We start from the raw sequence: 12,522 nt of genomic DNA on the forward strand, positions 1-12,522 counted from the left end.
CAACAATATATTTCTTGGATTCTTATCGTGGACAATGCACAATCTTAAATTCAGTTAGAGAAACCAGTCTGACTACTTTAAATGCACAATCTGCTAAATATCAAACTCTACGAGACTTCAATGCAAAAGTTCAACAGAATCATCTTGAACACCCAAGTTCTCCATTTCTGCTTTTTTAACCCCTTAACCGTATTGGACGAGCCTAGCTCGTCAACATGGAACCGTCCCCAAACTGTTCAGGACAAGTATAGCTCATCTGCTTTCACTCGCTCAACTGTTTTGGATGAACCAGGCTCGCTCATGACAGTAGTTTGAGGCTGTGCCAACAAATGACAGCACTAAATTTCTTTAAATTTTACTCCCATTTCATTAGTGGCTAGAAATTTGATTTTGAAGGCAACAAATCTGATTTTCAAGACGACAACTAATACAGTCGAGCTCGGTTATAGCACACCCGGGTATTTCGAATTATTGTTTATATCGAACAGACCAAACATCCCATTGAAAATCACACATTATTGTATAGGAGGGTTGTCTTTCAGTATCGAACTCCCATGACGGGGACACTCGATATAGCGAACAAAACACGGCGGCCCGCAGCGAGCACATAGCTCGCGTTGCAGGGCTGGCAGACCGCCAAACCAGCATATGCCCACGGGGATACGCAGCGAAAGAGCAGTTGTAAAGAAAAAGAAGTGGAGGATGGCAAAAGCAAGGGGAAGGGCACGCGCGCGGATATGGAGGGCAGGGAGTGCCAACACCTCCTAGACGTCATATGACGTCACGTCCGGGAGGCCGGCACGGGCGCTGATTGGATGCGAATGCCGCGTCAGCGCTCGCGTGGGACTATTGTAGGATACGAGTCCCGCGCGAACGCTGAAGCGGCACTCACATCCAATCAGCGCCCATGCCGGCCTCCCGGACGAGACGTCATGTGACATAACGCGCAGGCTTTGCTGTCCAGGAGGTGCTGGGAGTGCCCGCTGTTGGAACGGTAGCGTGCGCTCTTTCCCCGAACACCACTGTCGCTGCGCGACTTCTTAACCCCAAAATAAAATAAGCAAAAAAATTTTTTTTTTTTTCGTCAAGTAGAGTGTGCCAACAGCAACGGTTGAGCAATCGCACTTCGAACGCCTTATCTTTGTTTACCTTTTCCTTGCGCCGTTTTTGCTTTTGCTTTTTTTTTTTTTTTTTTTTTGCGCCTGAATTTAGTGAGGTTTTTTTTTTTTTGTTACTTGCTTAACTTTATCCTATGGATCGAGAGGTTTTTGTTGTTTTTTTATGCGGCTCGCTTTTTCTTTCGTTTTTTTCTTTTTTTTATTATTTTCGTGTTTTGCTTGCCGGCGCTCTGTGGAGGTTGTGGCCAGGCGTAAACGAGGTGGTGTTAGTGATATTCACCAACTAAGCTCTACTGTATTTAGGGGCTCTTAGAGGCTCTATTTGGTAAGGTCCCGTTTCTCGCGGCCTACGGTATTAGCAGAGACGCGCGGAAATTTCAACTGAAGCTTAAGTTAGCATATGTTTGTATATCAAATTATCGATATATCGAACTATTTTACGATCCCCTTTGAATTCGATATACCCGGGCTCGACTGCACCCTTGTAAGACGGGCTAGTTTAGCGCACTTCAACCAAGCGCACTTCAGCTCACCGAGTGTTTCCGTGCCACCCGGGATAAATTAGTGGCACTTGGAAATAATGACATTAACGATGGGTAAAGTGCTATTAGAGACCTAAAATGTTGAAGTAAAGCCATAAATGTCTCAGCAAAATGTAATCTGTTTTATTAAAGACATGCTACAAGACAACGTTATGTTAATTGACAATATTTAAGCCAATTAGATGACTCTGATCGATCATTACAAGGCAAGATAAAGAACAAGAAGAAAACTCACGTGAAGCCCAGTGTGTTCTTTAGAAGGAAGTCGTGTGGCACACTACGCAAATGACACTAAAGACGAAGTGTACTCCGTTAAAGCGCAATGAATTAGCTCGTCTGACCGGGGTATTGCCGCGCGCAGGGCCGAGAAAGCAACGCTCGGTCACGGACTTCTAGAAGGTTCTCGTTTATTCTTGCTCGGGACATAACTTGTATCGTTTAGTCCTGTTTTTGTTGTTCTAGAAAGTGCGTGTTCATTCTCGCCCCGAGCGCGCGACGCTCGAGCCTTCTTCGCCAAATCTTCGAGATAGTGACGCACTCTAGATAAGAGGCCGCCCGCGAACATGTCGAGTCAGTCTCGTCCCAGTGTTCGATTTCACTGTTACGCCGACCTCGACGCCCGCGATGCTTTATTGCTATATTCTGTTTCCTTTTTTTTTTTTTTTTTTTTTTTGGGCACAAGATCGCCTCATTAGACGTTTAGTTTACTTCAGTTTTCGTCGCCTCATCGCTTGCCATTCGTGACAGTATTAGCAGATGACGGTCAGAAATTTTCAAAAACTAAAACGAAGGGATGTGCGATCAAAGCCTCACGATTGCAAAAAAAAATATTAAATTAGAACCTGAGAATTTTAAAAAACACAAAAGGCAACTAAATTCGAAACATTCGAAGCAAAACAGCTGGAGCCGACCGAAGCATCATGTCTCTAGTCCAAATCTGCCATTCAATGCTTGCACAGTTCGGAATGGACCTTTTCCGAGAAGCGTTCTGCGCACGCGCGAGCGCCCGATGCCAAGCGGCGGAAGTCAGCACTAGAAATCAAGGAAATTCGGAAGGAGGCTGTGAATTAGCGAGTAGAACACGTAATTGCAGCATATATATAATTATGTTACACAAAAAAAGAAAGCTGATGGAAAGAAAAACACGACGTTTGGGTGGACGCCACGGATTTCCCTCTTTAAAGTCGCGTTGGGCACGCGACGCAGCTCAGAGTGCGGAGCAACTGGTAGCGTAGCTCCCATTATCGATTGGTAGCGCAGGTAGGTCACTTCCTCGATTTTTAGTTCGTGCAGCCACCGCCTGGTGCCGTCGGTATTTGGAAAAGGTCCATTCTGCATCGCTCGGGACGCTTTAGTCAGATGGTATCGTCGCAGAACGACATTACAGGCTCGCGCCGCCTCTCAGTGAAAAACAGGTTCCGAGGTTTGTGCTCTCAGAATGGCATCGGGCCCGTGCATATAGTTCGCTAAAACTCCTCCGTTAAAGGACAGTCCCTAACTAGCCGCGGTAGTTTCCGGGCCGACCGCATACTCACAGGGGCGCCTGTGTAGCTGACGGGAGGCACGAGGGAGGCCAAGCCAGCCTTGTTCTGCATCGCCGTTGCCGACACAATCTGCGCCGAAGACAGCGACGTCAGTGACTGGAGGGCTTTCTCCTTGGCTGCTGTGTCCTGGGAAGCCGCAACGTCCAAAGCCACATTGCATCACGGGGGGTCGCACCGAGACCGGCTAGAGACGCAATATCACCGGAAATTTTGAATGACCCAAAGACAGATATTTCCAGTTCTTTAAACAGCAAAAGTGTAAGGTCGGCACCATGAAAGGCATTCATTTTCTCGAGATAACCTAATCAAAGAGGTGAGTGTTAAATTTTAGTGCACACCTCCTTGGTGATTTAGGAACACTTTTTGTGGGACGCCTTGCGATGGGTGTGGAATGGGGGAAATAGTTCTATGCGTTTTTCAGTACACGTAAACTGGTTGCATTTTGCCTGCTATCGACAAATCACACACTGGACATGTTTTCGGATGTTCAACAACGGACGAACCATTTTGCAAAGGTTCCCATTATTACTTTGATGTTCAGAATTATATTCACCCTATTCCTGTATTCTTCTCCTCTAAACCAGTAGTTCTCAAATGAGGGTTTGTGGACAATTTGGGGTCCACAAAGTCAATCTAGGAGTCCGTAAAGTCCTGCCTCATCAGTCAAGCCCGGCAATAAAAATGGGCTTTATTCAGATTGAGAAGAGACGTTCCGATTCTCGGGCAAGTTTTCTCGTGTGTATGTCAATGAGAAAAGTCTACATCACACTAGCCCATAGTTATATCCATTTATTAAATCATTATAATTAACCTATACCTTTCCTTTCCCTCACCACGAACGGGGGCCTCCATCATCTCCGCTGATCCACAGGGGGTCTGCGAAACACCAATGGCTGAGAGCCACTGCTCTAAACAATAAACTACTATTACTTGAAATGATGACCAGTGTCTTCACAAAACTAAACTGAAACCAGAACTTCACAAAAATGATGCCGTTAGAAAAAAAAAATGTGCCTGGAAATTTGAGACAATATTTTAAAATATGACCCAATAAAAAAAGAATAAACTCGGAATTCTATAATAGCCCCTAAAGGGCTCACAGCATAAATAAATAAAATATAGGTATATATTTTTCGGGCACTTGCATCTCTACAGGGGATCGGATTAGAACCAGCTTTAGTGGGTGGAGCAGCTAGCACCAGCTCATGTTTCCGATGTTAAAGGGGGCTTCAAATGGGGCCTGTAGGCAAACGTGCTTGCTTACAAATAATAAGTCTGCATACAGACGATCTGGCATGTTGTTTTACTTCTCATTTAAAGAGATCACTGAACACAATGATAAATATTAATCGTTTTGCTCTAATATATTTTTTGCCTTCTAGGGACCCTCTAATTCCTAATTTTTTCAAAGACTGGCGAATATTTCCAAAACGTGCAGTACATAACAACTAGCGGAAACTACAGGTGCCTAAAATTAATTAAATTTTATTAGTCATTTTGAAGCGGGGTAGCAGGGACATAAGATGCTTAATAGCACCTGACCAAGGTCCCGCGCTCCATATAGGTTTCTGAGAGGCAACAGCTACGAAATAAGCACAAAAAAAAAAAATTGTCTATTGCACATTTTTATGCAAAATATTTATGCTCCAAAATATAATCCCTTATTCTTTCTCTGAATTTTTCTCCTTCTACTGAGACTCCAACAGAGAGAAAGAAAGTTAGGAACTTTAGCTAATACAAATATCGTTCTAAATACTTCAAACTCAAAATTTAAAAAAAGAAGAAAACAAATAAGAAAATTGTCGGTCACAGATGACATTTTCGGGTTTGATGCACCCTACAATGCACCTATGAACAACAACTTAACTAGGAGTTATTTTAGGCATTCAAGGACGTTGTCACGCTAGTGCGTCGCACTCATTTTAAGTATATGTTCCACCCAAAACACTAACTCGTGCCACTAGCTCTCAAGAACTGCAGTGTTCGCAAAAGACAACACCAATCTGAGTTGGGAACAGTCCATCACCTCGCGAGACAGGAGCTGTTGCCAAACCTTACGCGCGCGCCCCCATGAAAGACAAACAAAGAAGTTCGTTAAACGCGCAGTGCCGTAGTATTCACGCAGCGCTCGGGCAGCAACCGACGCATTGACACACGGGCACGGTTGCCAAACTTCAAGAAAGTTTTTATTGACGTTTTAAAAACTGGAAAGCCGCCCAGTTGGCGTAGACACGCGAGCACATAAAAAAGAAAACGGCTCGTTTTCGAGCGAAACCCGTCTATTCAAAACCGTCCGCGTCCGTCGTCATCAATCAAACTAAGGTGCCACTATATTTTTTTTTTTTTCTCTCGTCCGAAGTGACAAGTGTCCCCCTTTTCTCTTCAGTTTCCCCGTAACCAACAACAACAAAAAAAGAAAATTGGGGTTCCAGTTTTACTCAGTCGTGCAATTGCGTTTCGAGGGTTAGGTAACTTCGCGTCCTACCCCAAAATGACGGCTCTAAAATGGCGGCTAAATTACCCCTCGAAAACCCTCTCTTAACGATGTGTGTGTCTAGACTTCCCGACCGTGGCATTATATATACGCACTGAACTGACGCAAGATCGGCAAGAAGGCGTTCATTTTAATAATTATATTAACGGGAGAATATCTACCCATATTCCTTGCGAATCAAAAACGTGAAATACGAGCCTTAGGATCACACCATAAAACCGTACTTGGAAGTGTATACACAAGCATGGTCATGCTGACAAATACTGGTAAGCACAGAATGGGCCATAGACCCTCTATGGGAGAAGAAAATGGCGTCTGAACGGCACCGCGCTCTCATTTCTGGCACACGGCGTGAGATGGCGCAGCAAGACATGAGAGGTCGCGAAGCGCGTGACAGCGCGAATGAATTCGCTTTTTCGTGTTCTGACCACCGACCCCGGATAGCTCAGGCTTGGCAGTGCGTCATGCAGATATTGATGTGAATCCTGTGCATAGATATTTTGTAGCGCGCACGTGTGTTTCATGTGTGAATTGTACATGACCCAGCAAACACGGCCTGATTGGTTGCCACTTCTAGAAGAGCCGGCTAACCTCAAAGTTTTTAGCTTTTTGGCGTCACTGTCAAAATCAAACAATAAATAAAAAAAATAAAAACTGGATAGCTCAGTCGCTAAAGCACTTGACTCTTAATCTCAAAGGGGCGAGTTCCAATCCTGCCAGGGGACTAAGTCATTTTTATATGGTTCCCTATGGGCGTAACCCTTTTCGGTGTCGGTTTTTCGTTACAGCCGGCCTCTCAGTCGCTTGTTACAGCCTGCCGTTGCAGTCAAACGTTACAGAACTTCAAAAAAGCGGCTGATAAAACACATTCTCTGTTAAAAGTGTCGATTGTACTCTGTGGCAGGTAAAAACAAGCAGGACAAGCTCCTGCTATAGACCCCTCCACCGTTTTAACTTGAGCAGAGCGAAAGCTGGAGAGAAGACGAAGTCCATTTGCCTCCTCTCCAGCATTTGCTCCGCTAAAGTGGAAAGAGTGTCAGGCTTTGCAAGAGGAGCTGTTGCGGACGCACTTCTGATCAAGTTCGGAAATCCGAATCACTAAAGAAAGAACAAATCGAGACAGAAGGGTCGTCTTCAGCGATGCACAGGTAATATAATCAGCATCAAAGGGGGGGGGGGGGGGGGGGGGGGGGGTGCAACGGTTTTTAGATTTCGGTCAAATATTTGTGAAAGTTGCCCTGTGACACTTCTGAAGTAAAGAACAGGAAACCGATTTCGCCTGCGTGTCCTCGTTGTTGCGTTAAAAAAAATATATATATATATATCGGCATTTTTGGCATTCCTCAACTCACTCCCAGTCTTCAGCGTCACAGATGGTCGCACTCCTAGTGATGTAATTCGAGGTGCTGTGTAGGTTCCCGTGTGCTCTCTCGGAGGACGCTTCCTCTCCCTCTCTCTGCTGACATTAGCGTGCGTTATGCTGCAGCCCTGCAAGGACTTTTTACTGTTTTTTTTTAATTTGCACCGAACCTGAGCGCACTGAACGTAGTAACTTAGTGAAACTTTTCTTTTCGCGAAATTCGCTTTATTTTAAAAGTTATAGGCAATTTAGAATTACAAAAACAAGCAAAAAATAACCTCCTTCATGACGTCGTAGGTCCTGGCTTGAGTGGCCGTGAACTAGAGGAGGAATAGTGGGCTCATCAAGCGCTCACGGCCGCCGCACTCCGTGTCGACGGCGCCAGAGGGCGCCACTAAAGCATGTTCTGGATAGGCTGTATGCAGCGGGCAGCCAAAGCGGCTTTCATTGCGTTTGCTGCGCGATTAAACACTAATTCGGCATGACACTTCATTGGCCACAAACGACAGCAAACACGGGGTAAAGATCAGTTCAGAATGGGAGCCACTTCGCGCTGCCACACCGCGAAACGGCCAAACCGCAAGACAAAGCCTTTCGCCGAAGGCCTTCGGAACGCTCGGAGCCGGTCGGATCCTCCTGTCCATACGACTGCAGCGCCACCCTGTCCATACGACTGCAGCGCCACCGCGCACATCCGGGATTTTCCCGTGTCGGCGCCTTATCCCACTACTCCTTTCTAGTATGCGCCGCCTTTTCCACCGCTTGGCGGCGGGTATGTTGACGGGTCATTTCTTGTTTCCGTACTTTATAAACTGCATTTCTTTCTTTTTTTTTTCATTTATAATAGTCAACAAAAACTACTTTTATAAATATTTGAAACGGTTCGCGCCACTTATATTTTGTATTTCGACCAAAAAGAAGTTTTTAGTGGCTCTGACCAGTAGTAAGCCCAGGACCAAAGACGTCACATTTTGCGCGCTTTCGGTACCGCGGGTCGCCCTCGTCGGTGGAGGAGGTTTCCGTGTCGTTCGGTTAAAATATGGCGCTCTGATATTTAGCTACTCTTTCCGTGCCCGCTGGCTTGCCCGAACCCCAAGAGACGTGGAAACCGCATAAAAGGTAGACGCTTAAATATGATTGCAGGGCCCCTTTAAGAGCCGAGCGAGGTCACGTAATCTTCTCGCCGTAGTTCCTTCGGCTGCCACTTGCGGCTGCAGGTGGGGGAAAAAGCTCGACTTTTGCTTTGCGACTATGCAGCGGAATCGCGACATTTTTTTAATGAAGGGGATGTCTTCTGTAGCCTCCGGGACACGATAAACAACGTAAAAATGACGAGATGCAGATTCTTTTAATCATAAAATTGTTGCACTCCCCCTTTAAGGTTCTACTCATTTCCCATTCGGATTTGGTGCGCCGTGACACTTGAAGTATAGGTGTATCACCCAAAACTCTTTCACGGTAGGAACAAGAGGTATCCATATCCTTTCAAAGCCGCACCCTGAGGAAATCGAAAGGTGTAAAAAGATGGATGTGAAGATTTCTGGCCATAAGCAGCAAAAATAAACACCAAAAGGGGCAGTTAGCACGTAGAGCTCTTTAGTGCACGCATATATTTTTTTTTATTATTTGAAATTTGAAGAGCTCATACCAGGGTCGGTATGCTGGTGAGCGTATGCACGTGACCTCAAAAATCTCTCTTGCGGATATTTTAACCGCCGCAGAGGTAGCCGCCTGCACCAGCCGAAACCGGCCTAGAAGAAGTAACTCACTTTTAACTTGGATTGGATCTCGCGGGCTTTTCTCCTGGCAAGGACTTGGATGTGGCTAGAGACTTGCTTCCGCGTCCGCGTCTTCCCCGTGCGAAGCTTGATGTACCTTGCGATGAGTTCATTGCGGCCTGGAAAGGGAAAAAAGAACGGAACTTTCGTCGCGATCGCAACGATGCGCGACACAATACAAAAAAAAAAACTGTCAATATTTTTTTCTTTTTTTTTTTTGTGGACACGTTGTACAGTGAAGCAGACCTTCGGAAGCAATAGGTGGCATTCACTGGAGCCCATCACCGTCACCGAGTGCTAACCGGCCCGCCCACTTCGGAGACGGTCCTTCCGGACCGACAAGGTTGCCGTTCATGGCAGGCAGTACGTGAAAGGAAATGCCGAACAAGTCCCCGTAGTGGTTCTTCTTGTACATACGAGCTACATTCCCGCCATCGCCTCTCCTGATTCTAACCACCTTTTTGTCTCCTCATTCCCGCAAGCAGACAACCCGAGAGCGGTATTGATTTCGTTCTAATTTACTTCCTCTTGTATTTTCTATATGTATTTACATATACTGTATGTGCACTTTTATATGGTATGCGCACTTTTGATATTCTAACTGGACTTCCGTATTGTGTGTGTACTTCTCTATTGTATGTGCGCCTCTCTATGGTACGTGCACTTTTATATTGTATGAAGACATCTATATTGTACGTGAACTTGTAACCCCACACCTGTCACAGTGCCCATTAAAAGTAAACATTATTCATAAAAAAAAAAAGCTGTGAGCGCTGCGCATGCGGCAAAACCCGTTCTTCAGGAAGGACCAACTATCCGCGCACGCGCCATCCACGTCAGAAACATGGTTTACTGCTCATCGATTCGTCCTCGCTGTGGGCGGCCGTTTCAAAGACACCCCTAGACATCGGGAGACAGGGCCACACGATTGCCCCCCACACAACGATTCCCCGACAGTCGGCACACCAAAAAAAGACGGCGACGGCGCTCATGGAAGCAGCGGGACAGCACACAAAGACGTCGCCTGTCCCAAGTGCATCCTTGCCGACACCGCCGCCATCCGCCAGATCGGCTTCCCCGCAATGCTCCTTCTCCACCGCCTGCCGTACAGACGGACGCACGGGAGGTTGCAGCACCGAGCCAGGCATCCGGATCCTCCGGAGCTTCCGATGGTCCCCATTCCTGAGCGCTTGAATTCCTCGCATTCCCGAATCCTCTCCGGGCGAAGGCGGATATCAGTCGCGCCGCCGCTTTCCTTGGCTGCCTCCCGGCCCGCCGCCATCTTGTTTTCTTTCTTTCTACCTCCTTATTGCTTTTGTACTGTATGTGTCGATGATCTCGGAGCTCTTCGTATCTTACGCCTTCTTTGTTTTTAAGTGTGTTTTTTTTTTCTAAGTTCTGTCGTTTGCCACATGTCTCCAGGACTCCACGTCCTCCCACTCTGGTCTCTGGGTCCACGACTGCTGTGTTCTTAGTATCGTCTCTTCTTCTTCAAGCCCCAATCGCGCCTACGTCACGGTTTTTCTTTTTAACTTTTTGAATGTCGGTTTGGTATTGCCGTCTATCTCGCTTACGGATTCTTCTGCATACCGTGAATTTCTTCGTATTTTTATTTTTTGTTTTCAACCTGACGGGTGCGTACGCCCCCGGTAGGCGCTGCTGTTACGAGATGAGAGCCATTTTGGAACGAAGACCCGTTTCCAGATGGGGAGGAAAGCGACGAAGACATTTGCTTTGAGTTTATATATATAGATTGTTTATCTCACTCCTTTCCGATCCCGATTTTCGAGTGGAGCTTTTCGCGAACGCCTTATTGCATCCCGACTTCTCTGCGTGTATACCCTCGAGACCTCCGCGGAAAACGAAGCAAAGAAATTGGCTTCCTTCGGACTGTCAAACAATTTAACGCTCCATACAAAAAAAAAAAAAAAAAAAAAAGCGTTACGATTTTTTGTTTGTACGGACAACATAAAGGAAGAATTCCGAGAAACAGAGGAGGCGTCATTTCTTTTTTTTACGCACCCAATGACACACAAACACAGATAGTCTCTTCACTCACTCACTCACTCACAGCCATGTTGGCACACACAAATCAACCTTTCCTCCATTCAACCCTAAGCTGAGAGTGCAGTGGAAGCTACGTCTTAGTTGGACCAGTAGTCATGCGTCGATCTTCCGTCGCGTGATTACGCCCCCGGCCGTACCAGCACGCGCAGAGAGAGAGAGGGAGGTCACGTGACGAAAGGGAGACAGTTGATTGGTCCGACGAGCGCGTAGCTCCCACCGCACGTGTCAGCTTAGGGGTGAACAGGATTCATAACGCGTACACACACACAGAACCCGAAAGGAAGCACGCACACACACACACACGCACACACATTTGCAGTTGTACCAGACTTGTACGGTAACCATTATAAATAATCAAATCACTTGTAATCGATTACTTTCAGGAGTAATTTTGTAACCATTTTGATAGATTTATTAGGAAGTAATCACGAGAGTATTGTGACTACTTTTGGGAGTACTAAAATTACTTGTAATCGTCACTATTTTTCCCCCTCTCCACCCTAACGGTGCCCTTGGTTTGTGCGCAAGTTTTCCACAGAGGAATCCTCGAACTAGGTGTCCGACAGGAGGACAGACCGCAATGAGTGGATTAAGAAGATAGGTTGTCTATAAATCTGTGATTCTTATTCATTCCAATCCAAAACGATAGACCCGTTTTCAAATCGGTAAAAAAACTTATCGTTTTCAAAAATAAAAAGTAACGGTTACCTTTTCGAGTAACGGCCACTTACTTTTTTCGTTTTTGTTTTTGTCAAGTAATCAAGTAAGATTACTTGATTACTTTCTTTAGTAACCTGTACAAGCCTGATTTATACACGCATACGCAGGAGCGTGCCCGACACCGACGCAAACAACGCACACATAATACACACTTCTAGCACAGATGTGTGTGTGTGTCTACGTGCGCGTGCGTGGATCCACACCAGGCAACGCAACGCAACCAAGGAGGAAACCCACGGCTGGCGCACGCGCGTCACCGTCCCAGAGAAGCGGCGAACGCGAGCACACCCCAAGTTTTTACCCCTTACGAAGCAGCGCAGCGAACACCACGAGCCATCCCAGCCAATCCAATGCAGCGCGAGCTTCACGTGACCCTTAAAAGGGGCGCAGCGACAGGCGGGACGCGTTGTCACGTGACACGTTCGCGACGCCGGATTGGCTGGAACCGCTCGTAACGGTCCGTCGTAACGCGACACGGTGTAGAGCGTGCCATGCAGCGAAGCCCAGCCTCTCCCGGTTGCAGCGCATGGATCCAGCACGGGGCCCCCCCAAAAGAACGCCAGGAATGCGCAATTACGAAGCGAGCTCGGCTCATCAAGCCCAGCGGTGCCCGTTGCTCGGGAGCGCCGCCGTCTCTGGAATGCCGAGAATGCGGCGAGCCCCCTCGCCGCTACGACGACGACGACGCTGATGAAAGTTTTTTTTTTTCTCCCCTTTTTTATTTTCCTAGAAGGGAAGGTAGTACTACTACTACCGCTACTACGATAGAGCGAAGGAAAGGCGGGAAAAGGAAGCGACGGATATTCGGTTCCTCACCGCGCCGCCGACTGCGCGCGGACCGTCGGTGCCGGCGGAAAGAGAAAGTCCTGCTCCCCAAATTGAAATTTTCCCCCTCTCCT

The 12,522-nt window shown here is 46.8% G+C and overlaps 1 protein-coding gene across 2 annotated transcripts in view; it reads right to left on the reverse strand.

Moving 5' to 3' along the window:
- Positions 1-12,522, reverse strand: part of LOC8025429 (transcriptional enhancer factor TEF-1) — a 163,094-nt gene that overhangs the window by 17,604 nt on the left and 132,968 nt on the right. Inside the window, exons 4-5 of one of the 2 annotated variants that reach the window (XM_042293285.1) lie at positions 8,828-8,955; positions 3,196-3,273 (exon numbers count right to left, since the gene is read on the reverse strand). In XM_042293285.1, the coding sequence (XP_042149219.1) occupies positions 3,196-3,273; positions 8,828-8,955 (206 nt within the window). Of the gene's footprint in view, positions 1-3,195; positions 3,331-8,827; positions 8,956-12,522 lie in introns of both variants that reach the window. The other variant, XM_042293284.1, reaches the window with a different exon arrangement.

This window comes from Ixodes scapularis, unplaced genomic scaffold (genome assembly GCF_016920785.2).
Source record: "Ixodes scapularis isolate PalLabHiFi unplaced genomic scaffold, ASM1692078v2 PGA_scaffold4__175_contigs__length_147842914, whole genome shotgun sequence".
Taxonomy (NCBI): domain Eukaryota; kingdom Metazoa; phylum Arthropoda; class Arachnida; order Ixodida; family Ixodidae; genus Ixodes; species Ixodes scapularis.